Below are 27477 nucleotides of genomic sequence, written 5' to 3'. Positions count from 1 at the left end.
ATCATCGGTTCTGAATGTACCCCCGTCTATCTCCCAGAGAGGCCATGGTCACGGACCACAAAGAAAATCCCTCTAACGCGATGTGACTCGGGGCTGAGGGATTTGTCCGCCAGCCTCAGTCCCTCATTGTCCCTCCCTTGTCAAAGCCATTTGACAGCCTTAGCGGCCGAGACCATCACTTTCTCTTTGGATTTGTCTCCTTCATGCTTCGCCTCCCCCCACCATGCCCTCTTTGGTTGGCCATTCCGTTCGGCCCTTCAGCCTTGCTTTCAAAGGGGTTTTATTTCTCATGTTTGTCTTATCTGAGCTTCTCATTACTTGAATCTCTCTTGCTTGCATTTAAGAGTTTATCCTATTTCCCATTTGGCCACCTTCCCGGCCGTCATCCATCTTTCTCCAGCAAAGACATGGCAGCACTCACCGCCTTCCCCACTCCTGGTCTCTCTTGTCAAGCTTACCCTTCATGGCTGTCTTGTCCCTAACACGTGTCATTGACTTCCTTTTTTTTTTTTTTTTTTTTAATAGAGGCATAATTTTCCTTCTTGTTCTATTTTCTTCTTGTTCTATTTTTTCCCTTCTCAAAAATTGGCTTCGGGGCAACTGGGTGGCTCAGTCAGTTGAGTGTCCGACTTCAGATCAGGTCACAATCTCACGGTCCGTGAGTTCGAGTCCCATGTCGGCCTCTGGGCTGATGGCTCAGAGCCTGGAGCCTGCTTTCGATTCTGTGTCTCCCTCTCTCTCTGCCCCTCCCCCATTCATGCTCTGTCTCTCTCTGTCTCAAAAATAAATAAACGGTAAAAAAAATTTTCTTTAAAAACAATTGGCTTCGTTCTTTTCCCATCTCCCCATTTTCCCAAAGATCTCATCCCCAGTGTTTATGGAGGTGGGCTTCCTAAACGTGTCTTCTACTCCCTGGCCTCTGTGGTCTTCCTGGAACCTCAAAGTCCTTATTAGTAAGGCTAACCACACCCAGGAAACCACAAGAGCAGATGTCTCAGAGAGAAAACTCTGTCTCCAACTCACTTCCTAAAGCCCTATAAAATTGGGACAAGAGTAGGGGGCAGCCTCCCAAGAAACAGTCTCTCTTTGTGCATAGTAGGGTCACCAGCCCCCATGCCCATTGGGAAATGTGCTGCCAAGACAGAAAGGAGAAGCATCCAAGAGTTCCTTCACCAAAAGGCTTCAATCCTTCCACCTGGTCAGCTTCCCGCAGAGCGCACTTGGCAGACTATGGCTGGAGGCATTGAGGAATGTAGACCTAGCCTCACAGAAGAGGAGGGTACTTTCCCTTCCACAATTAAGAACAGAGCTCTATTCTTAGGAGGCCAGAATGCACCAGAGCAGGAAGTAATGTTCTCTCTTCTTCCTGGGGTGCCAATCTCTTACCCTAGGGCTGATAGCCTCTTCCAATGACCATGGCTTCAAACCACAGATGGAACATCCATGCTAGGGTCTCAGCATTCTGGTTGGAACAATGGTCTCACCACTTACTGCTTCTTCATACTGCTGAGCTCCAGGAGTCTCCCGGGGAAAGTGGGAACAATGATCAATTATTGGAGGAACTGAAACCATTGTTATAAAACAGAATGCCTTGAAAATCTAGATAGAGTAACATGAAAAACCGGTTTGCTTCACCAGAAATGTGGCAAAGAAAAAAAAAACCCTGCTGTCCATCATCAACACAGCAGTATGGATAACAATAGCGTCTATGAAGCATAGAGTCAGTATCAGTACTCTAAGAACTTCACGGGGGGTAACACAACCCTACGGGGTAGATACTTTCTACAGATCCATTTTGTAGATGAGGAAACGAAGGCACAGAGCAAGTGTGAGAACCTGCCCAAGTTCCCCAGCTGGTGTGCAGCTCCATCAGGACATAAGAAGGTCTGATTCCCAAACCATCATGGTTACTAACTCTGCTCTTGTGTCCTCATCTGGTGTCCAGCCAGAGGTGGCCCTAGGCTTGGCAAGGGCCAGGCCAACACTGGAAAACTGCCACTTTTGTCTTTTCACAATGCTGGGCTCAAATGTTCTGCCATCGTCAGGACGTTCCCCACTCCCCATCACAGGCATGCTGGCAACAATTAGAAGCCTATTATTACATTCTTATTGACTCACTATGGAATTTGTTAAAAATTGCATTGTTTAAATTAACCGTGTCAACCATTACTCCATTTTGGTCTCTGAGTTCCATTTGCTGGCTGAAATGATAGGTCACGTGATTGGATAACAAATACTACTACTTATTGGCTAGAATTTCTCCCAGTCTGACAAATCAGGATCTCTCTCTCTATCTCTCTAGACTGTTATGACAGAGACTTATATGAGGAAGTGTAATCATATGAGTGATAATCCCATCACCTCTGCCATATTCCATTGGTTGGAAGCAAGTGACAGGTCCCAACTGCTCTCAAGGTGACCAGGATAGCACTGAGGTTTAACACCAGGAGATGGAGGTCATCAGGGCTCAGAGATCTACCTACCACACCGATGAAGGGAAATGAAGAGGAAAGGAACACCTCAAGCCTTATTTATCTTCTGTTTCCCTATCCACCTCTCCCTCCATTTCTTGTCTCTTTTTTGCTTTACTCCAAGGTTAATAGCTTTATTAATTTTCTCTCTGCTTTGAGACTTATTTTTTTTTTAATGTTTACTTATTTTTGAGAGAAAAAGAGAGCTTGAGCAGGGGAGGGACAGAGAGAGGGGGGTGCAGAGGATGCAAAGCAGGCTCTGAGCTGACAGCAACGAGCCTGATATGGGGCTCCAAGTAACGAACTAGGAGATCATGGCCTGAGCAGAAGTCAGACGCTCAACCCACTGAGCCACCCAGGTGCCCCTGCTTTGAGACTTATTTTAAAAGCACACTGCTAATGCTCCTTGGAACCCATGGGTTACTTTTCTATGAAAAAAGGGGTGTATTCGTTCTTTATGGCTGCTGTCACCAACACTCCCACAAACGTGGGCATTTCAAACACACACTTATCCTCTGATAGTCCTGGAGGTCAGGAGCTTGAAAGCAGTTTCCACAGAGTGACATCAAAATATTAACAAGGCCATGCTCCCCTCAGAGGCTCTACAGAGTGAAGAATCCATTTACTTGCTCTTTCCACCTTCTAGAGCAGCATTCCTTGGCTCGTGGCCCCGTCTTTCACCTTCAAAGCCTGTAGCCCACCATCTTCAAATCTCTCAGCTGGGGCTGTCACGATCACCATCTCTGTAGTAAAATCTCCCTCCCTCCACCTCCTTTTGTGAAGACACTGGTGATTGCACTGAGAGCACACCTACGCAATCCAAGAAGCTTCCAGTTTGAAGACGCTTAACCACATCTGCAGAATCTCTTCTGCCATAATAAGGTAACATTCACAGCTTCCAGGGATTAGGACCCGGTTATCTCTGGGGGAAATTATTCATCCTACCACAGAGGGATTTATAAACCTTTCTCTGAACCTCTGGAGAAGGGAGACCAGCTATAATTCAGAATTGTATTGATTCGCTGTAAAACAAGTGTCCTGTGCGGAGGAGAAAGTATGGTATTTTATCATCTCCAATTTAAAAGGCCTGCTGGCCCATTTCCAATAGAAGACACAGACCTGTGCTTTGAGGGCTCCACAGAATGCCAAGGATGGAATCAGAAAATTCTAGAGCTGAAAGAATCCATTCAGATCAGGTAGCCCCACCCTTCCACCTTAGAAATGAGGAAACTGAGCCTCCGAGGAAAAAAAGCAGGTCACTTATGGCCAAATGTTTGATTTGGGGAGCATTTGGGAAAGAAAACAATCTCAGACTCTTACGACGATTCCAAACTGCCTCTCTTTTGGAATTTAGGGGATGTTTGGAAGGTATCTCCACCCACTAGACTATAAACTCCACTGAACTCCAGGAGTTCATGACGTGCCAGTTCATGACGTGCTGTTAAGTGACAGCCATCTTTTTCTCTACAGGTTCAGAGCAAATATTTAGACTTTGTGGGTCACATGGCCTCTTACTACAACTACTCAACTCTGCTGTTATCACACACAAGCAGTCCCAGTAGGACACATTTGATATAGAAATAAATGGAAATGGCAGTGGTCCAATAAAACTTTATTGACAAGAATGAGCAGTGGGCCACTTTGGTCTGCAGGCCATAGTTTGCTGAGCCTGAGGCACAGATAACAGCCAACACCAGTCAAGGGTCACTAGAGTCTAAGAATTTGACTTGTATTATCTCATTTAATCCTTACAACCACCTCCTTCATGACAGGTATTATCCCCATTTTTTGGATGAGGAAACTGAGCCTCAAAGAGTAGTAACTTGCCAAAGAACATATCACAAGTGGCCAAACAAGGATGGAAATCCAGACCCCCACCATTCAGGTTCTCTACTCTTTTATCCCTACGCTGATGGTCCTTAATCCTGGCTGCAATGAGAATTTTTTGAGGACCCTGTAAAGAGTATCGATGATAGGACCCCATCCCAGACTATTTAAGTCAGATTCTCAGTCCGGGTAGGGGGGATGTCCTAGGCATCTATAAGTTTTCTTAATCGCCCCTGCATTTTCTCAAGTGTTGTCAGAGTTGAAGACCGCTGCTCTGAGCTACCATGTTTAATAATGGGTCTAACACACAAATGATGAGGAGTTGAGGAGGAGGATGGTTGGAGAGGAAGAAAGGAAGAGGAAACAAGGTCATGACACGAGTGATGTCCAAGAAAATCTCACTTTAAAAAAAAAAATGAGGGGTGCCTGCGTGGCTCAGTCGGTTAAACACCCGACTCTTGGTTTCCACTCAGGTCATGTCTCATGGTTTGTGGGTTCAAGCCCCCTGTCGGGCTCTGGGCTGATAGTGCAGAGCCTGCTTGGAATTTTCTCCTTCCCTCCCTTTCTCTCTCCCTCCCTTCCTGCCTGCCTCCCTCTTGCTCTACCCCTTCTCTGCTCTCTCTCTCTGAAAATAAATAATCTTAAAAAAAAATTTAAAAATCAATGTACAAAACCCACAAAAGTTACACAGTCTATAAAACAGGGAAGAGGGGTAATTTGCATGGCAGAAGGAGTTTCCACTTGCGTGTGAGGATTCAAAGCAGGTGTCTTGTAACAGACTTTTCCTTTTCAATGATCCAGAACACATGGAGGCACCATAAATTGCCTGAGACAGTCTGGGAGGTGGGGGCAGAGGTTTTCACCATTAAAATGTTTGGTGCCACTGCTAGCTGATGATTAGCCGAAATGAAAATCACGAGCGTTTCAAATTATAGCGTGGAAAATGGAAAGCGTGTCTTCATCACCCAGATCGGGGGCGTGTCTCTTCTCGACGTTGCTAGCTGCACCTGTCTGCTCCTGACTGCTAAAGAAATCAGCCCTGGGGACAAGGAGAGTGAAATCACCCACTGCACAGGGGGCCTCCCCACTCTCTCCACAAGGTGAAATTTTCCCTCGAACATCCCAAGAATGCAAACAGTTGCTTCCTGATCCATCTTGGTTCTTCATGGGGAATGGAGGGAGGGTGGAAAATAGGTAAATACTGCCATTTCAAATCACTGAACCTAAGTAGATTGGACAGATCTCCTGTCAAGGATGAATTAAGACCTTTGGCCCTTAAAATTCTTGTCATTTTGTCAAGCCTGTTATGACTTCTGATTTCACATTTAAGCAGAAGGCAGGGAGAAAGAGGCTAATCTAAGGCCAGGAAGAGCCAGAGACAAAGAAGTACTCCCGTCCTTCTTAGGATTGCAAGATTTAGAAAGAGTACAGGATGCCCAATAAAAATGTAACTCCAGACAAATGATGAATAATTTTGAGTGTATGTTCCAAATATCGTGTGAGACAGACTTGTGTTTTAAAAATTATCTCTTGATTGTTTCTCTAAAAGTCAAATTTGACTGGACCTCTTGAATCTTATCTGGCTTGTTATATCTCAATCCTTTTCCAAGTCATGCCTAATTAATTCCTCGGTCCCGGAATAAAGGCGCATTTTGAATCTGTGTCCATTTGACTGCAGTGACTACACCACTGTAGAGAAAATCAATTGTGCCTACATTAGCACGAAGTCATACCAAGAAAAAAAAAAAAATGGTGTATTGCCTAAAATCCCATGTGTTAAAGACCATAATAGCCAATGTTTGAGGTGTTTCCTTTGTGACTGTAAACCAGGGGCAGAAGCAAGGTATGGACATCAATAGCCCACGTGTATGTAACTGCAGTGAAAAATTTTCTTTACAGGGTGGTCATAGGCAGTTCTAGAAACTTCTAACACTTAGGCCTTACAGCTTGCTCTCTTCTGTACATCTTTATTACTATCTGCCCCCAGGACATCCAACACAGAGAGTCCATTGGGCCAAATCCCTATTAGCACACCCCCTTAGAGCAAACGAGGGCAGGGAGAATGAGGCCCCTAAGGCAGGCACTTAAATCTCTCGACCTCAGAAAAAGTCGGCCTGGCTCTGTGTTGCAACCGGGTTGCAACCTTCATGACTCTTACAGTGGGGGAGGTGCCCACACAAGGTGGCATGGCTGACACGAATCTCACGTGTGCCCCAGTCTCCCAGCCGCAACACGGGGATACTCGTATGGTGGATTCCAGAGTCAGAACATGCATGGTGTTTAGAAGAGTGGCTGGTACCCAGTAGGTGCTCAGTAAATGTTCTGTAAGCACATCATCAGGGTTGGGGAGCTCAGCCAACTAGGTCCACTCTTCCACTCCCATGATGCCACCACCCTGAACGCCCCATGCCAGCTGGTGCCATTTCTCCGAAGACCAGAGAAGAGGAACCAGACGCCTCACTTATTCTCTGCTCAGAGTAAGAGGAGGTGACCCTGTCCATTAACTTGGCCCTGCACCAGGATCTTTGCGGAAGTCTCTACCACTCACATTAGAGACAAACAGAGGTCAGTGGACCCTTCTTTGCATACCAGAATATCTAAAGAGGAAAAACGCCCCAGTGCAACGTTTTTCTCTGTGGCGCACGAGCGGCACACTGTCGCATCTTGCTAATAACCAAGAGCTAGCTTCTGGAAAGTGATCGTTTCTCTTCTGGCAAACGCGGAAATATTTCTTACAACAGGTATTTATCCTTTAGAGAAATCCAGTATCCCAACATCCCCTTCCATTTCATTATTTTTTTTAATGTTTTCTTTAGTTTTAAGAGAGCACAAGCAGGGAGGGGAGGGGCAGAGATAGAGGGGGACAGAGAATCTGAAGGGGGCTCTGTGCTAACAGCAGTGAGCCCGGTGTGGAGCTCGACCTCATGAACCGCGAGATCATGACCTGAGCCAAGTCCGACGCTCAATCGACTGAGCCACGGAGGTGCCCCTCACCTTACGTTTATTAAGGGCTTACCATGTGCTAGGCACTGCTCTAGTAACTGTAGATTCAGCAACGAACAAAGGAGGTGGGAATCCCTGCTCTCAAGGAGCTCAGACTCTAGCAGACAATTAACACAATGGATAAGTAAATTAGATGTTGGATGGTACAAAAGCTACAGAGGAAAATTAAGGGGAGGAGGGATAGGGAGAGTTGAGCGGTGGGAGGGGGGATGGATGAAGGGTGGGTAACAGAAAAGGTGGTCCTTTCAGGCTCCCCTACAGAGGTGGAAGGGATCAAGTACCTGTCCCTGATGCCTGGACACTGGGTAGCTGGCACAGTGAACCTCAGCTGGTAGGTACACCCTCCAGAACACAGAATCTAAAGAGGGTGCAAAGCCAGTGATCCTCAGACGCACTCATGTGGCTGAGGCTGGCTGTGTACTGCAGTTACAGAATGACAAGTGTCCAGGGCTGACCACACCAGTGGGGACACCCCAGTCTGGCTGATCCCCAGGCCATGTCTCCTCGCTCCCTACCAGTCTTCCAAAACATACATCTGTTTGTACTTAATTTCACTAGCATCCCTTCTATCGTTTTATTTGTAACCAGACACTCAGACCAGTGCATTTCTGCTGGCCGGGGGGAGACAAAAAAAAATACTCATGATACGCAGTGGAATTGTAGGGAGAGCTCTAGACTCTTACCCTCCAGATGTATGATAAAACAGCCAAGGGAAACCTTATCAGTCCACATACGTTTCCTTTTTCCTCCAGGACACCTCTGGGAAGGTGACACAGATAATGAAAAAAAAAATTGTCATCAATTATTATTTGTTCTGGGCAAGGAAAGGGTGGAGGGGAGAAAGAAAAAGTAGGTCCCATCCTACAACTGTTTGGACACAAACAATAAAAGCCAGACAGATAACCCAGCAGACCCGCTTGGATATTTGAAGCTTCCTGTCCCTCAGTAATGGATTATCTTATATAGACTGACAATATATGGTTTCAGGGTACTTTTTCTTTCTCTCCCTGAAAAACTAAGATATTCCCTTCTGCCAAACACACAAAGGATGCAGAACACCAAATGGGATGTATGCGGTGGGGAAGAGAGACAATTTCTTTCCCATCATGGGACCTCTCAGCAAGTCAATATTGATTACATTTTCCTGGTGCCTCAAGCCATTATTTCTGATACCACTGCCTACTGCCACAGATGAATTTCCCCCTCCTCGTCACCATGGGAATATCAGAGAGAGTGAGGAGGAAATGTCCCCCTAAAGAAGCCTGGCAGAAAGGCGCCTTCTAGTTAGGAGCCTTTAATTCACATCCCCTGTACTGTGTCCTTGGGAAAAGACAGCAAGTGTCCGGCCTGAAGATAATTCTTCACCTGATGCCACCTGCAGTTCAGGAAAACAGAATGCCATCCCTGACCCAAAAGGCAGGAAGGAAGCCAGAATCCGGTTGGCTGTCAGAAAGCGTGCCAGAGTCCTGGTGGTGCTGGTTATCATATGAATTATTGATGTCGCCATGGGAATCCCTGGGGTAGCAGAGGTGTCAGAGGCGAGAGGATGGCAGGTGCATAATTGTGGAATTGGCAGGGGCTGACGATTCATCCTTCAGCCCCATGCATGTTATCAACAGTGTTTTGGGCATGCTGGGAAATTCCACCACCAAATCCTACCTCAAGCAGAAAGGTTTTGCACACCACCCATGGAGGTCCTGCCCTGACCCTAGCTCTGGAGTCATGAGTGGGAGCAGAAAATGGATGTTCAGAGTCTTGGCCCCGCACTCATCACAAAAAACCTCCAACTGCAGAGCCTCACTTGGCCCAGCTCCAAGTGCAGTAGTAAAACTGTGCAGAAGCAGGAATCCCAGGGAAAGAACCAGAAGCTCCCCTGCCGTAGGCTGGGCCCCTCGGAAGCGGATTCTGACACAAGGAGTTAAGTTATTTATCTGGGAAGTGGTCTCAGGAAACCCTATCAGGGGAGTGGGGAATCGAGACAGAACCAGAAAGTGGCCAGTGTAGACTGTGTTATCAAAAGATACTTGTTCCAGGGGTACCCGGGTGGCTCATTCAGTTAAGCATCAGACATTGGCTCAGGTCACGATCAGGCAATTCGCGAGCTTGAGCCCCTCATCGGGCTCTGTGTCATCAGCTCAGGTGGGTTCTTCTGCGAACAATGTTGCCATCACCACCACCACCACTATCATTAACTTATATCCGTCCTAGAGTTCTCACTGCAAACACCACACCTTCAGAGAAGCCTTACTGGATGGTATAATTCTGGGGTTCAAATTGCAATCTTTCCTGTATGCATCAGCACAATCTTCTCAGAGGACAGTGTAGTGAATGTATCAGAAGCCTAAAAAGAGGGCCACGGTCTGACCCAAGGATCTGCACATGTAAAAAGATCCAGAGCCTTTATTTCCAAATGGTTATACAGGAAGAATGGAGGAAAGGCAGGAGGGAGGGAGGGAGGGAGGGAGGGAGGGAGGGAGGGAGGGAGGATGGGAGGAGGGAGAGAAGGAGATCCAGAAAGCAAAAGAGACCAGCAAAGAAAAGACACAAATTAAATATCCAACACCAGGTGATTGGTTGAGTACGTTGTATGCATCCATCCAAAGGAGCATTATTGGACCATAAAAAATGATGATACATAGGTATAATGACAGACGCGCAAATGGGTTCGTGATACATCACTAATTTGAAAGACAAGTCACAGAAGATGTGTCGCAGGTATATTACACGGGATCTCAAGTGTAGCGTGCGTGTGTGTGCGCGTGCTCGTGCAAGCACACATGCATGTGTGAGATAGAGACGGTGGAAGGAAATGCATCACACACAGCACCACAGAATGTTGGGAAATACAGAACACAATTTTCCTGCCCAACTTCCTTTACCTCCTCTGCTTCCGTGTGGATCATCTGAGGTTTCTGTCTCAAAGAATAAAAGGGGTTCAAATCCTGGGGGCAAAATCCCTTTAACATACTTAACCATCCCAACAACTTGCCCTTTGAACATTCTGCAGTTTAGCCCTTGAATGAGGGAAAGAAAATAGTATCACTGGGATTGATCCAGGGAAGCAAAGCTACCGAGTCAGGGGAAACTGGGTGACCAGTTGTCCCTCTTCCAGCTTTTTTTTTGGCCTCTTATTTTTGCCTGGATGACCCTTCTCTCAGCCTCCTTTCCCATCACCACATGCAATCCCCTGAGCTCCAAACTCCAATTCAATCACATCAGAAAGAAAATACAGAAAATCAAACCCCAAAGCCAAGAGGTCGCCCATCCTTCCCGCACATCAATACCCTCTTCAAGGTGACAGTTAAGTTGAGGTGCCTTAGCCCTGTTTCGTCTGCTCCCCTGTCAGAGCTGCCCTGAGGAATTAGTCTCTGGAAACAGGGCCCAGAACGCCCAGAACCAAAAGGAGATAAGCATATGTTTGTGTGAGCTGAAAAATTGTCCTATATGGAACAGAGTCAAAATAAATCAATAAAAGCAGTTTCAGACATGCAGTGCCGAGAGAAGCTGTTAATTACTGGTATTAGCATGGATATCTGTTCATTTGAGACTTTTGTTCAGCGAAAGCAATTGCCTGGCCCTGTTACATAACCAAAATCAAGAGAATTTACAAAGAAAAAGGAAAAAAAAAAACACCTCAGCTCAAACTCAGACAAAAGGATTGAAGGAAAAGGAGACAAGAGAGATTTTCTGTGGATTTACTAAGACACATCAGCTCAGATATGAACCTCCCCAGTTTCATGCCAATATCACCCATCCTCACAAGCTTATAGTCTCTGTGTGTAAATTTCAAGTTTGAAAGTTCCAAGAGAAAATACCTTCTGAAGAGACTTCTGCATAATCAAAAGACTTCCTCCTTATCAAAAGGGATTTCAGTTCTTAGAGGGGTCCTTTGAAATTATATATGACAAAACCTGGTAGCTTTATGGTTCAGAGTGAGGATTCCGTAGTCCCCAACACCTGGGTTCTAGATCCATTTCTGTCCCATCCGAGCTCAGGGACACTGGCAAGTTAGGGAAGTTTTCTGAGCATCTTTCTTCCTATGTTAAATGAATGGAATACTAATCCCTACCTCACAGGGACCTAGAAATCAGAATCTGTGAGGCACTCACTGTCAGTCCCTAACCAAGAAGAGAAACCATGTATTTCCAACAGCAGGATTTCAATGCAAAGAATTAGCTGTGTATGGGGCAACAGACCAAGAAGCTAAATGAGACAGTGAGCCAATCCTACTTTAATGCAGTACCTTGAAAAGTCTCAACTGAGGCAGAAAAAAAAAAAAACATGATAAAAAAAATATCAACTTTCTAAATAAAAATAGCATCTGGCCCCACGCACCCCTAACTCAGCCTCACTTGTTTCATCCATGACCTAGTCCTGCCAGAGACGGGTAGACAGCGAGAATCTACTACAACACCTAGGACAAGAGACAGAGGGACAATGGCCAATGGAGCCCGTGGCAAAAGCTACGCCCATGCCACGCAATGTGGAACCCCACAGGAAACATGGCCATCACAGAGCTGCCACGGGAGGCCACGGAGAAGACAAAAGACCGTGGCTTGTCCTTGCCTCCCACCAGCCAAACTCAGCTATAACTCTGCTCACACAGGAGCCTGGGACCAAAGTCTGCAGGGGGGAGGCAAGGAATCCGTTCAAAGTCAAATCAGCCCAGGTGGCCTGAGTGCTTGACACTATCCCTCTCCGGCCACCAAGAGCTCAAGAAATCTGAGGATTGGGATATGGAGCCTGGTTTCTAAAGGACAACGGGCTTCTGTTTTGGAGATTGCCACCAAGATGATGGCGGCTGGCTGTGCCTGGCAAAGGATTTCGAAGGGAAGGGAGTGCCATCCCATCTGGGTCATCACCCAGGTCACCCCCACATAATGGGGGGGGCGAGGTTCTAGCATGCACATCTCCACACGTAATGGGTAGTGACAAGGACAAGAACACCTGACCATTCCCACCCTCTCAGAGGACTTCATGAAGTTACCAGATCAGAAGTGGCCCAAACTGAGCCCCTTCTAGAACTACAGGAAAGCAGAGAGGAGCGTGCATGAATAGAGGGAGTGCTGGCAGCAGGTAGGCCCCACAGATGCTTGCTGTCAAGAGGGAGGTGGTGGAAGGCAGGAGGTGGGAGGGAAAGCAGATTACCCACCTACAGTAGAATTTCCCACCTGGAAACTTCCATAGGCTCGGAGAACCAGGTGACATGCAAGTGGGTGGCGAGAGAAAAAGCAAAATTGGAGATGGGTGTAACATGGTAGGGGAGGGAGGGCTGCTAGGAATGTGGGGCTGGAGGTCAGAGGGGTTTGAACACTACTTCTGCCCTCAGCTGGCCCGTGTGGCCTCGGGCAAGTTGCTGAACCCACCTCAGCCTCATGTATCTTGTGAATGAGGATGACCAGAGAGCCTGGCTCAGGCGGCTGTGGTGTGGATTGAAGGCAATCAGGTAGATGAAGAACTTAGAGCCCCACAACTAGCAGCTGATCCTATCTTGTATTATCATGGCTGTTGTTGTTGTTGTTACTATTATTATTCTTATTATGGTTGAAGATGAGAATAGTGCTCACAGTGGGAGGTAGTGCAATAATTGACCTCTGGGATACGCATAATAGTGTGTTCAGTGAGTTTTGAACTTGTTGGTCAAGTTCAGGGGTATAGAGAGCCTCCTAGAGAAGGAAAGCTTTCTGTTTCCCTCAGGTAGTACCTCCCTGCCAGAGACAGATGGTACAGATATAGATTTGGAAATACATTGGGGTGTGCATGCAAATACAGATACAGGTGTAGGTACAGGAATAGATGGAAATGTAGGTGTAGGCCTAGGTAGATCTACATATAGCTGTACTTAATAAAATGTGCACATACTTTAAAGCTTTCAAGAATCACTCGAAGCGCCAAACAAAGCTAGATATAGAATGCAGTTAGTGTTCACTGAGCAAACGCTACACGTGGCAGGCACGGTAACAGGAACCCCAGGGGAGGGTTATCAATAAGAACAGGACATGGTCTCTGCCACTAGCAGACCCCACATCCCATAGGGGAAACAGGCAATGACAAAAAAACAACTTGCTCCCTCAGGCAGGGAACAACTAGGTTCGACTTTGAAGTCGTTCTGGAAAAGGCAGCATCCAAGCTCTCGTTCAAGGAGCTCATGAGGAGGGAACGATAGAGAGTGAGATTCAAAGAGCATCTTCCTTTCCTTTTGTGGGGAGAGTGGGGCTGTCTGACCCTGGAGATAATTTCCTTCCGCTTGTTTTAAGAGGGTTATAGGAGGTTTTTTGTTGTTGCTCTCAGCAGGACGTGGGGGCCTCCAAAGCGGTCACTAAATCATTTCAAGATTTCTCCACACTGTACCATGTATCAGTACCTCATTCCTTCATGGTTGAATAATATTCCATCATATGGGTAGATCACATTCTGTGTATCCATTCTTGGGTTGACAGACATTTGATGGACACTGTTTTCCCCTCTTGGCTTATTGCAAAGAGGGCTGCTATGAACATTCACGGTAAGTTTTTCCTTGAACACCTGTTTAACACTTTTTCGTATGTACCTGGGACAGTGGAACTGATGGGCCATGTAGTAATTCTAAGTGTAATTTTTTGAAGAACCATCTAATATATTCCTAGCAACCACCAGAGAGTCTGAGTTTTTTCCTTCCCAGAAGATCCATAAAAGTCCTGGGCTCCCCTCTCATTGGTGCATTTAAGGTCACATGTGCATCCCTGCGCCAATCATCGTGGGAAAGAAAATGGATTCCCATGATTGATGAAGGGGTGTCCAATTCTGCATTAAGGAAAAGCCCTCCACCCAAACCACACGGACTGAGAAGGAAAGACAGTGGCTTTTTCTAGGGAAAATCAAAATGATGTTAATAGAAGAGGAGGGAAAAGATACCGGAAGACAATTAGCAAAAAGGGTCCACCTCACCCAGAGGGCAATGAAATAACAGTTTTACATCATAACATGGGGAAACATGGTGAACATGTGTTGGGCCCTTAATATATGTCAGGCACCATTCTAAGTGCTTTGCAGAGAGGATTCGTCATCAGTGTCCCCATTGAACAGATCAGAAAAGTGAGGCTCAGAAACTTTAAGTAACTTGCCCAAAGGTCACAATGTTACAAAGTGGCTGATTTGGGACTCGAACCCAGATCTCTCCAATGCTAATGCTCCTATCCTTTCCTATACACCACCCTGCTGCTTTACTGAGTCGAGGGCATCAGGCACGGGAATAACCTGGATGGTTGCTTGGTGAAGGGTGAGTATCTTAATAGCAATCTAGGTACCAAAGTATGCATATTCATGCACAGATACACTCACACACTTTCCAGTGTGGAGTGAATGGACATAACCCTCTATTTCCCAAGACACATCACATAAAGCCAAAGAAACACATATCCCTCTTTTTCCTCATTCACTATGTCCCTCACTAGCCAATGGATCTCTAAAAAAAAAAAAAAAAAAAAAAAAAAGGTCAAAAATCCCAGAATTCCACCTGGGAGCCCCTTCTACCACACAACGGAGTTTGTGATCTCTTCAAAGAATGGAAATGAAATGTCCTCAGGAAGCCTTGCCGGATCCATCAGTAGTGGAACTGCAGGTGTTAAACTATATCCCTTCTCTTGAAAATCAAATTGCTTTTTTCCCTAAAGCATTTAATTGGATTCAACCCGCAAGGATTGTTTTCCAGAAATGGCAGGGATCTGTTGATCTTTCGGTACTCTGGGTGAAATCTCAGTCCTGTTAACGTGGTACCTTGTCTCCCTCCTCTGTCTGAGCTGGGAACAAGAAGAAACCTTCACAATGACAGTCTCATAATAGGATTTTGTTTTCTTTCTGCACACTACATCTCAAGGGATCATCGTCATTTGTCTCCTGCCAATGACAATCCAGCTTCCCTGGGCCCCCTAGTTGCTTGGGGAGCAATGCTACTGTGCAGCTCGTCCCCAGTGACGTTTCATAATTGTCGCAGAAACCCCATGTTAATAGAGCTGTCTGGCTAAAGAGGTTCATGATCCCTCATGTCCCCATATCGGCACCCCAGTAGCCTGAAAGCTTATCTGAATGCTTCTCCATTCTGATAACATTCTGCATATATACATACGAAGAGGAATCCAATTTGATCCCACACAAATAGGAGCCACCGTCTCCAGGAAACAAACAAAAAACCAGCCTGTTTTTCTGCACTGGGCATTTAATAGCTCCTCATCCTCTGTAGTTGTTTTATGTGTTCTTTACTTTTCCCTGAAATACCCCCCTTCTTATCTCCACTTATCCAAATACATCCTTCAGTTGTCTCCTGAGACGACTGCAGCCTACAACGGTTTTCCACCCTCCAGTGGCATTTGACCGCACCTTGTGTGTGGCAAGTAATCCTGAGTTTCCTTGGGACATTGCCTGCTTCCTCAGTTGAACTGTTTTCACTGTTTGCCTTAGCAGGGACCATGGCCCTAGGTTTTCTTTTACTTTGGAAGCTTGTTTGTTCGTTGGTTAATGTGTAGTTGACATACAGTATCGAATTACTTTCAGGCGTTCGATATAGTGATGGAGCATTCACATACATGATACAGTGATCATCATGATAAATCTAGCTACCCTTTGTCACCATACGAAACTGTTACCTATGCTTCACTATATTCCCTCTGCTGGACAATGTATCCCCATGCCTTAGCTATTTTAAAACTGGAAGTTTGTATCTTTTAATTCCCCCTGGCCCTAGTTGTAGCCTTACCCTGAGCTAGAAGAAAATGGATTAAGAGAGTGGAGAATTCTCCTTTCCTTCTCTGACACCGTCTCTACCCACCACACATCCCTGGCCACCCTTTTGGACATTCTGTATCTCTCTGGAAGCTCCAAATAATGGGTCACACCAACTACAGACATCCAGAGTCCTGAGGGTACTGGAAATGATTCCATCAATTCTAAGGAGTTGAGCCAAGTAGGAAAGGCACGAAGGTCAACGAATGAAAAAGAGAGTGAACAGATGACAGGAACTTTCTGTGAGGATAATAGCTCTCCCTGACTTAGTCAAACCATAAAAACAACTCTCTGGGTAGCTCTCCATTGTTCTGCAAGTTCTGCCGCCATGGACAACTTACCACCTATCATTGCCTTGACCCTGAACTCCCTAACTGCAGCTACCATTGATTCCATTCACATGGCCTGACCCCTTACTTAGCCTGACTTCCACTAAAATGTCTTCTGAACAATCTGTGTCCCAGATCAGCAGTCTTCCGAAGCAAGGGTGGTTGAAAGAGTGGACTCTGGCTTCAGACTGTTTGGGTTTGAAGCTCACCATGGGGAGGAAGCCAGTTAACGTCACCTGCCAATCTGGGATAGTGGTTCCATGCACTTCATGGGGTTGTTTTGAGAGAATTAAATGAGAAAGTCTACACAAAGAGTTTAGCGGAGATCCTGACACATAGTAAGTTCTCAGTGAATTCAGCCTTTTATTAGGATGGCTATGTCTTAGATCCTTAACTGTCATGTCGGGTACGGGAAGAAAGGAACGGAGTCTTTTCCTTCATGATACCCTCTAGTGGTTATAGAGGAATAATAGTACGGGCATAAGCTTTGAAGTCGTTCACGGAGTCCAGACCCAGGCTCCACAACATACTGGCCACAAGAAATTAAGTCATTTACTTAACCCTATGCAGCCTCCTTTATTAAGTGCAGTAATACCCATTTTTCAGAGTTGTAAATATTCTACAGGACGTACAGAGAGAGAGCTGGCCTAAAACAAACATACCATAAGCAAGGATCTGTTTCTGCCTATCAATTTGAAAGAGTTACAAGAAGAATTTATTGGTTCCACTCATCTTTCACAAATGGTCTGTAAGAGCCAAAAGTGTATATTGAGGACAAACAGAATGGATTTGCTGCTTTATGTGGGGGAGGCCCATCTCTCTGGGAGAGCTCTCTGACATCCCTTTGTATGGCAGGAAATTACTTAATTTTCCTTGTTTTAGTATTTTTTTATTTTTAAGTAATCTCTGCACCGAATATGGTGCTCGAACCTACAACTTTGAGATCAAAAGTCACACGCTCTACCAACTGAGCCACCCAGGTGCCCCTTAAGTACTTAAGATTCTTAAGGCTGAAGTCATCACCTTGATTTTTTTTAATAAAGAAAAGAATTTCACATAGAGAATATTCTCATGTTATGTCTGCATCACTAACCCAGCTGTGTAATGTAGATTACGTAAGTCAAAAGGAGACTCAAGAAAGACTATGCATGATTCTATCTGGGGAAAAGAAAAAGTTACCTCCCTGATTGTTGGACCAGGTACTATGGATCAGTACCATGGTACTATTCAATGGCTAACATGTTGAGTCTAAGTACTCCTCTTCATTAACGCAGTTTTTGATAAAAATCTAAAGAGTGTCAAAAATACGCTTATAGATTACATTTCTAGATACAACTCCTGGAATCAGTCCCTTGCAGATGAACCCCTCCCAAGGTACCTTCTCCAGCAGACAGTGTTTCGGAGGTGGAAGGAATCGTTGTCCACTGCTCTTTGTAGTCCCAGCTGTGTGCTAATTAGAACCTGATGGAAAATGAAGAAAAATTAGGACAAAATGGCATCTCTTCTTGTTCAACAGTACACCCAGGGCGGACGCTTCTGATTCAGCACACAGTGTCATTTTCCCATCTAGGGTGCCCCCCTCCACTGACAAGCTGGATCTAAAGAATGAACTTCAGACATGATCTCAAAGAGGTAAGGCCTCAGAGTTCCTTCTGGTCATTCTGCTCCCCTGAAAAATCCATCTTTCCTCTGGTCTGTGGGAATCATGGACTATTGCCTCTGCTCTCAGTCTGCCCATCTCCCAGAGTCCTTGCCCCATGCATGAGTAGGACTTACAAACCTAAGATCTCAGATCCCTTAAGAGGGGCGCCTGGGTGGCTCAGTTGATGAAGCATCCAACTGTTGGTTTCCACTCAGGTCATGATCTCACAGTTTGTGAGTTCAAGCCCAGTGGCAGGCTCTGAGCTGACAGTATGGAGCCTGCTTGGGATTCTCTCTCTCTCCCTCAGCCCCTTCTGCTCGCTCTGTCTCTCTCTCTCTCTCTCTCTCTCTCTCTCGATCTCTCTCTCAAAATAAATAAATTTAAATTTTTTTTAATGTTTATTTTTGAGAGAGAAAGAGAGACAGAGCATCAGCAGGGGAGGGGCAGAGATAGAGAGGGAGACACAGACTCTGAAGTAGGCTCCAGGCTTTGAGCCATCAGCACAGAGCCCAATGCAGGGCTCAAACTCATGAACTGTGAGATCATGACCTGAGCCAAAGTCGGATGTGTAACCAACTGAGCCACCCAGGTGCTTTTCAAAATAAATAAATTTAAAAAAAAAATTGCCTAGGACATCAGGGCATTGAGTGTGACCATCTGGGGAGGCTATCCCCCAAAATACCTTTTGCTGCTCTCACCACTTTAAGAGTAGCTGAAAAGCCCCCAAAACATTCTCAGAAGGCAATATTAGGCGTTCAAACTACCAGTATGTCACCAAATACCCAAAATTATTTCTAAATTCCACTTGCCTGGGAAGAAGCAGAAACTAAAGGGATTAGAAGGGAGTCTAGTCACAAGATGAGGAGCAGGACCCACATCCCCTCACCACACATCCTGGCTACGCCAAGTTACTTACTTCTCCATAGCCCACCCTCCTCTTCAGTAAGATGGAAATAATAATAGCATCTCTCTTACGGAGTCATTAAACTATACAATCTAGGGGCACCTGGGTGGCTCAGTCGGTTAAGCCTCTGACTTCGGCTCAGGTCATGATCTCACAGTTGGGGAGTTCAAGCCCCACTTTGGGTTCTGTGCTCATAGCTTGGAGCCTGGAGCCTGCTTCGGATTCTGTGCCTCCCTCTCTCTCTGCCCCTCTCCCACTTGTGCTCTGTCTCTGTCTCTCAAATGTGAATAAGTGAATAAGTGTAAAAAAAATTGTTTTTAAATAAAAAATAAACTATACAATCTATAATAAGGTGCTTAGTCCAGAGCCAGTACATAGTAAGTATTCAATAAATTGTTTATATAAACATTTCTCAGTGCATGATCTAATTGAATATCACACTTTTATGAAGTAGGTATTGCAACCCTCTTCTGCTTAGTTGCCAAGAAAGTTGAGACTTCCAAAAAGGACTTTGCTTAGGATCCTACAGCTAGAAACTGGCAAAGCCGTGGTTCAGACCTAGGTTGGCGTGAGTCAGACAACCTTTGCTAATTTAGTAAACGGTCAGCACAGACGTCCCAAGCCCAGGGGAATCCCTGGCCCCAGTTAAACCAGCTCACGGAGGGAGAGAGACGAGTCAAGGGGAGAACTCCCCCAACCTCCAAGCTGCAAAACAGAAATGAGTATTAAGCTTTTATAAACTCACACCCCCGACAGTGAAATCACCTTAAGGCACCAGGCAAAATTCAGCCATTCAACAAAAATACCGCCAGGCTCCTAAAATTGCAGGTGTAAAATTGCATATTTTCATAAAATCAACATCCTAGGGGACAGGGTTGGGCAGACTGCTGACTTCCTGTCCCCTTGATTGCAAAGCTCCGCAGAAGTGGGTAAGGGGGAGTGAACTCACACTTCCTGGGTGCTTACGGTCTTGCCTCGTGTCAGATGTTTTCTAGATCTGATCACTTCATCTACCAAATAATGGTGAGACGTAAGAATTATTGGCTCCAGGTCCCTGGGGAGTAAACGGACGGTCAGAGAGGCTAAGTGACTTGCCCAAGGTCACGCAGGAGAAAAACTAGCATTAGAACCCACGTTGGTCGGGGTGCCTGGGTGGCTCAGCCGGCTGAGCATCTGACTTCTGTTCAGCTCAGGATCTCACGGTTCTTGGGTTTGAGGGACCCGAGTCGGGCTCTGTGCTGACAGCTCAGAGCCTGGAGCCTGCTTCAGATTCTCATTATGTCTCTCTGTCTCTCTCCTCCGCCACTTGCACTCTTTCTCTCTTTCAAAAATAAATTTTTTTAATTTTTAAATAAAAATATAAACAAATAAAATCCACATTGGTCTAACCCAGCACCAGTGCAGGGACACAGTCTGCGAAGCGACTGGTGTCCCCAGAGACACCCAGTATACCCTGCTGGACTGTCCCCGGGCCAGCATTCCTTAAAAAAACTAAATTAATGAATCAAGGGCACCAGGGCTGTCACCGAGACCTGGGTGGGTGTGAAGTCTCTGAAATAGAAACCCTTTCCTAGAAGCACTGTCTTCACTCCATGTCTCCCGACTCTACTTAACAACTCTGGATAAAGTAAAAGCTTCTTTTTTATCCTTATTAAGCAACATACTCTTCTCTGAAACTCCTAGTCCTCAGCCTTTCTGAGCCTTGCCTGAGTGTTAATGCTCTTTCCCTGTGATCTCTATGCCTTTACCACCCTCTGAACATGAGGTTTAATTATTGAAAGGGAGTGTGCGCCGTTAAAAAAAAAAAAAAATTATACCTGAGGATTTGCCAAGGCAAAGGATAGACAGATACCACGTCCTAGGACAATACCTTTTGCTAGGGCTATGGAATCATGGCAAAATTACAGTGAAACAAATTATACCGTGCCAGGGAAAGATTTCTCAACACTTTTTTTTTTAATTTTTTAAAAATGTTAATTTTCTTCATTATTTTTGAGAGAAAGAGACAGTGAGCAGGAGAGAGGTGGCGGGGGGGGGGGGGGGGGGGGGAGACACACACACACACACACACACACACACACACACACACACACCCAAGCAGGCTCCACACTCATTGCAGAGACTGATGTGGGGCTTGAACCCAAGAACTGTGAGATCATGATCTGAGCAGAAACCACGAGTCAGACGCTTAACCGGTTGAGCCACCCAGGCGCCCCTCTCAGCACTTTCTGAAGAAACCTGCTTTCCAGTGGCTTATTAAATTAACTCTAAAATTTTTTCCTCTGGGTTAAAACCTGGCTTGCAAGATACTGTTTTGAAACTATGCATCCTTGAAGAACCCTAACTGATACATCTCAGCATTAGCCAAACTAAAATCCTTTCCTTTTTTAATTAAAGTATACTTTTCATCCAATACGGAAACGACCTCTTTTATACTGGGAATTTGCCAAAGCACTCTTAGAACCAAAAAAGCTATTAAGTCATCAATCATGTAGAGTTTCTCTTCCACCCAGGCTAGAGAGAGCTGGAAGGGGCATCATGCCCACCTTAAGAGCAAGAAAAAGGCAGACAAACTTCAAAATCGTAACTTTCCTTAAGCCTGACCAAAATTCCAGGTAACAGCGAGACCAAGTGGCCTGAGCCCCAGGGAAGGACAGGCTCCTCCAAGGATCATCTGGGGCAGAGCACGACATGAGGGGACAGTGGGGACCATACACATGGGTAAGAAGGATTCGGCCAAAATTGGTAACATATTGCTAAAGGCCACGTGTGCACTAGCGGGAGATTATGGAGCCCGTCAGAGTCACAGACAGGGAAGCCTGGACCATTCACGGGCGCTCCTCTGTACACCTCCAGTGGGGGCTTGGGACAAAGATCAGAAGCCAGGTGCAATGAGACTAACAGCTGTCCTCAATGGTTCAGTCCCAGAACTGTGCTGGGGGGGGGGGGGGGAGGTAAATGCAGAAGTTCTCTTCCAGAGAACTGCTTCCCCAACAGAACTGAAAGTCAGGAGGAGGGAGGAGGGAGCAGGGCAGCAAACCCAGGGCACAGATGAGACCCTACACAGCCCTGGTGGGGGAAGGGGGGAAGGGGGGGGTGGAAAGGGGTAAGAAAAGTTGCATTGCCTAACAATGCAGGGATCAGGTTACCAATAAGACAATACTCCTAAACATCTATATACAGAACCAAAGAGTTTTTCAAAATATATGAAGGAAAAAGGGGTCAAACTGAAATAGATGAATGCACAAATACAGGTGGAGACCAGCACTCTGGTCAGCACTACTGGATAGGACAGGTGGGAAAGAAAACAAGCAGGGATGGGAGGCTTGAACAACGTTATCGACCAACCTAACCTAACAGACACTTGTAAATCACCCCACCCAACAACAGAATGCGTCTATTTGTCTTTCTTTTTTTTTTTTTTTTTTTAATTTATTTATTTATTTTGAGAGAGAGCACACAAGCAGAGAAGGGGCAGAGAGAGAGGGAGAGAAAGACAGCCCCAAGCAGGCTCCACCGTGGAGCTCAAACTCACAAACCTCGAGAACATGACCCGAGCCAAAATCAAGAGTCAGAGGCTTAACAGAGTGAGCCACCCAGGCATCCCAGCCTGCACGGATTTTGCAAATGCACGGGGCACACTCCCCAAGATAGCCCATATTCTTCTACATACAGGTTTACAGAGATCCTTTCAGAAAATAGGAAAGAAGGAAAGACTTTTCAGTTCATTCCTCAGGCAGGCATTATAACAACAAACCAAGCAAAGAAATTACAAGAAGAAAGGAAGGAAGGTGAAAAGGAAGAAAAGAAGAGAGACAGGGGAAGGGGAAGGGGAAGGGGAAGGGGAAGAAAAGAAAAAAAAAGAAAAGAGAAGAGAAGAGAAGAGAAGAGAAGAGAAGAGAAAGAAAAAAGAAAAAAAAAGAAAAAAGAAAAAAGAAAAAAGAAAAAAGAAAAAAGAAAAAAGAAAAAAGAAAAAAGAAAAAAGAAAAAAGAAAAAAGAAAAAAGAAAAAAGAAAACCACAAGTATGCTGTCCAACAGAACTTTTGGCTATGGTAGAAATATCTGCTCTGTCCAATATGGTAGCCATGAGCCACATGTGGTTCTGGAGCCCTTGAGATAGGACTAGCATAACTGAGGAGATACAACTTTAATTTTATGCAAGCATTGAATCTATTTATATTTAAATATATGTAGCACACGAGGCTAGGACTCCGAAAAAGCAGTCTAAAACTTCAGTGTCCATGCATAAAATCTCTCAACAAGATAGGAATTAAAGGTATTCTCCTCACACTGATAAGGGACATTTACAAAAAGCTACAGGTATTACCACGCTCAGTGGTTAAAGTGTCAACACTTTTGCCTGGAATCAGAAACAAGGCAAGGGTATCAATCCTAGTTAGCGTTGCACTAGGGGTCCTGGCCAGCAAATCGTATTGACAAAAGGGTAAATACATTGATCAACAAAGCAGAAAATAGAGTTCAGAAAGAGATCCACACATATATAGTCAATTGATTTTTGATGAAGGTGTATAAAGGCAGTTGGAGCTACAGAAAACGTTACCTGGCTGTTTTGTGCTTATTTGCTTATAAATGTTTATTCAGTAAGTATCCCCATGTGAGACGAGGGGAAAAATAAACCAGTCATGTAGATAGCACATAAATACATGGTGATTCCGATTCTCCTTTCTCATAGAAAATCTCTCTAACTGTAACCACCGCCTTAATCGCTAACTCTAACAGACACCCAAGAATAAAAGGTGTCATATGCAAAAAGAAAATGTGACATACAGCCTACCTTCTTCATAGATCAAGTCAAAATAACCCTCTTTCTCCAGGGCTCCCTCCTTGGAGCGCCAAAAACCTTGGAATGAAAACTCCCACCTCAGTCTTCTGGCTTAAGTTCTATAAGCCAGATAGAACCTCGGTCTCTTCTCTCCCCCAAATGATTTCTATTTGGACATCTCCTTTGTCTTCTGCTCAGAGATCTCAGCCATAGCTCATTTGTCCTTCATTTTCCTCTGCAAAAAGGACTACAGGGTGATGTTCTTGTTTGTTCATTTGTCTATTTCCAGAGGCTCCGAACTCAGAGTGGCATATAACATGAAAAGGGTTGTGGTTCTTAAATTGAGTTCCCCAGACGCAGGGTTCATGTGCAAGGGATCCGTTAAAATGACGCTCCGGAGAAACCAGTGAGAGAGGACAGCACAGCTAAAAGGCAGTCAAGCAAAGCAGGCAGAACCCCTCCAACGGGGCTCAAGTCTGATGCCACAGTGGAACCCAGAAGTTCAAGTCCCACCTCAGAGTTGTCCTAAGCAATGGCAGGTAGACCAAGCCTTCGACTCTTTGGTTGAGGCTGCTCCGTGGGGACACACATCTCCAGGCATTTCCCTTTTCAGCTCCTTAACCCCAGAGCCTGGGTCTCTCCGAAAGAGAGCTGCTTTAAGTGGAAGCTAACCAAAGTCAGGGGATCCCACAAAAACGGGAACCAAGTGGATCTGGGCAGAGCACCAAATGCACTCCTCACCCGCATTTAGTGAGCACCTATCTATTGAACCAGGTGTCCCGCTAGGCTTTTCACAACCCTGACAGATCTGTAGTGTTGTCATCATTCCTCTATTTTTATTTAACCCTGGCGAGAACTCTGCAAGGTAGCTATTACTAATTCCATTTTCAAGATGAGAACAGTAAGGCTCAGAGAGGCTAAGTAACTTCCTCCAGACCACACAGCTGCAAAGAGACAGCAGTGGGACTGAAACTGATAAGGGAGCAGAAGGCAAACTGGACACCCGACAAACCACCCCTCCCTAACAGGTGGGATCTGTGTGACCTTCCTCAGACACTCCTGGCTGCCCAGAGAAAAGGAAAGGCCAGAAAACAAAAGGTGGAACTGATGGTCCCCCTCAGTTTACAAATATCTTAGTAAATTATAAGAAAAAGGCAAGCTTATCAACAGCCTCATCTCCAGGAACTTCCTATTGTCTTACCGCTAATGCTTTGCTAGAGGGAAAAACAACCTTAGCTTGACAACAACTAGGCCTCCAATAATCTGAGTTTTTAGCACATGGAAATCCCTTTAAGAAACTTCCTCTTGGGGCGCCTGGGTGGCGCAGTCGGTTAAGCGTCCGACTTCAGACAGGTCACGATCTCGCGGTCCGTGGGTTCGAGCCCCGCGTCAGGCTCTGGGCTGATGGCTCGGAGCCTGGAGCCTGTTTCCGATTCTGTGTCTCCCTCTCTCTCTGCCCCTTCCCCGTTCATGCTCTGTCTCTCTCTGTCCCAAAAAAAATAAATAAAAGTTGAAAAAAAAAATGTTTAAGAAACTTCCTCTTGACTTTACCTCCCCCAACTCCACAATATACAAGGAGTCACTCTTCACGACCCCAGGGCAGCTCTATCTGCCCACGGGTCCTGTCCCCGTGCGTTAACAAAATCACCTTTGTTGTGCCAAACACGTCTTCAAGAATTCTTTGTTGGCCATCAGCTCCAGACCCCTGCCACTCCAAAACCCCATCAAAACCAGGGTCTATCGGAACTCTAAGTGTGTCAAAGTTGTTCTCCCTTTGTGTCTCTTTTCGTCTTCTCTAGCACATTCCCCAATTAGGTACTGAAGTCCTTCCTACAGCCAGTGTCTGTGGCCATCATTCCACAATTCCACAAGCAGTTTCCTCTTTTTTTTTTTTTTTGGCCACTGTCACTGTCTACACTCTGGGTCCCTGTCAGCACTCACCTGCCTGGGGCCCGGCCCTGGTTCTGCCCGTGTTCTGCTCTCTGCTGCTCATCCAATTAGAAAATATTCCATTGATAGAATTCCAGCCAGGAACTCATGGTTGGGGATGGGAGCACAGAACTTCGCTCATCACCCAAATGAATGAATTCCTATCTGGTCTCAAGAACCCCAGTTGGAACCTCAGTAGAATCAGAATAGACGAAGACCCTAACTTGACCACAAACAACATACAGGGCAGTGGAAAACAGTGCTCCCTAAAAAAACCTTTTACGGGACACTCTGGGGTTCTCTCCGCAACCAGAGCCTCAGGCTTCTCCCCTCCCTCATGGGCCTCCCTTGCCGCGGCCCGAGAAGGCCTGCACATTCTCGGTCTGAGCCCCCTCTCCTCCTCTCTGCATCACCAACACTAAGCAACGAACTGAGCAGATCAAATCAACAGGCTGTTTTCATTGCCCTGGAAAGGGGAGCAGTGAGAATCTTCGAGTAGGTACGGCCCCAGAGTATCTGTTGGTGCAAAACCTCTGGAGCTCCGGGGGGAAGGGGGAGAATCTGAAACCATCCCTGAGCACAGAGGGCAGGGAGGGAGCAAAGAGAGAGAGGCAGGCCACTCCAGGGGGGCAGATAGCAGTCAGTACACAAAGGGACTTACATGGGAGACTTGTCCTGGGTGCCGCAGGTCAAGCAGATTTCCACAGGGCCTGCAAGTGTCTTAAAAGTTTATGGAGGCCCTAAGGAGGCTTAAGGGGGTCAGTCACATTTATATCCAGATGGTCTAAACAGCACCTCACTCCCTCAAACCTGCGGCCTTGAAAATAGCTCCCACCTTGAGACTTGTCTATTTCAAGGATGGGGGCGGGGTGTGGTAGGGGAGAGGGCGAGGAAGTTTGGGAGGAATCTTAATTGCCCCGGGCCAGCCCTCGGGTCAACCCTCGGTCATGACCTCTGGTTGACCTCCTCCAATGGAATCACCTGGAAGTAAGGAGCTAACTAACATCAGTTAGGATGACGTCATTAGGGTGTGTCCTAATCCAAGGTGATAGTGTCCTTATATAGGCAAGGGCACAGAGTCTCAAGCCTGCTGTACTGTGCTGGGGACAGAGCCTGCCTGGATAGCGGCTACAAAACAGCAGCTGGTGAGACTGGAAAATTGCAGTAAAACAGTCTGAGGATATGTAAGTAAATAACAAAAATAACTAACAGCCCTGAAGCATCTACTGTGTGCCATGTGGGTTTTTTTTTTTAATTATTCGTGTTATAGATGATCTTTTATTGATACACCAACTTCCTCCCCATGAATCCTTATAAAAATGGCTCTCTGGTAATTCCCACTTGACTAGATGAGGAAAGCAAGGCTCACAGAGATTGGGTAATTTACCCGAGGTCACGCAGCCTACAGAAATTGGAGACAGGAGTTGCACCACGTTCTGTCAGATTCCAAAGCCACACCTGATTTGATTTTTGTTATAAAGTGACGGTTTGAAGGAGTAGCACAGTGGTTAAGCACGCAGCCTCTGAAGTCAAACTGCCTACCCCAGACGTGCCACTTTTTGGCTGTGTAACTGCATGAGTTTGCTGAGGCCACCATAAAAAAGTACCACCAAAGGAGTGGATTAAACAACAGACCTTTATCAGCTCACAGTTTTGAGGTTCTGGACCCAAGCCAAGCTGGCTCCTTCAGGGAACTGTAAGAGAAATCTCTTCCATGGGTCTTGCCTAGTCTCTAGTGAATTCCCCACAATCCTTGGCATTCCTTGGCTTACTGGAGCATCAGCCCCGCTTCTGTCTTCATGTTCACATGGAGTTCTCCCTGTGTGCATCC

General features: G+C 45.9%; 1 protein-coding gene across 1 annotated transcript in view; it reads right to left on the bottom strand.

The window, feature by feature from the left end:
• The window catches only part of LOC123382667, a 134209-nt gene that overhangs the window by 99558 nt on the left and 7174 nt on the right, over positions 1 to 27477 (bottom strand). The window contains exon 3 of the mRNA XM_045048296.1: positions 17766 to 17848. Within this exon, the coding sequence (XP_044904231.1) occupies positions 17766 to 17848 (83 nt within the window). The remainder of the gene's footprint in view (positions 1 to 17765; positions 17849 to 27477) is intronic.

This window comes from Felis catus, chromosome E3, assembly GCF_018350175.1.
Source record: "Felis catus isolate Fca126 chromosome E3, F.catus_Fca126_mat1.0, whole genome shotgun sequence".
NCBI lineage: Eukaryota > Metazoa > Chordata > Mammalia > Carnivora > Felidae > Felis > Felis catus.
The sequence above is the reverse complement of the archived record's forward strand: the minus strand, read 5'-3'. Positions and strand labels throughout refer to the sequence as shown.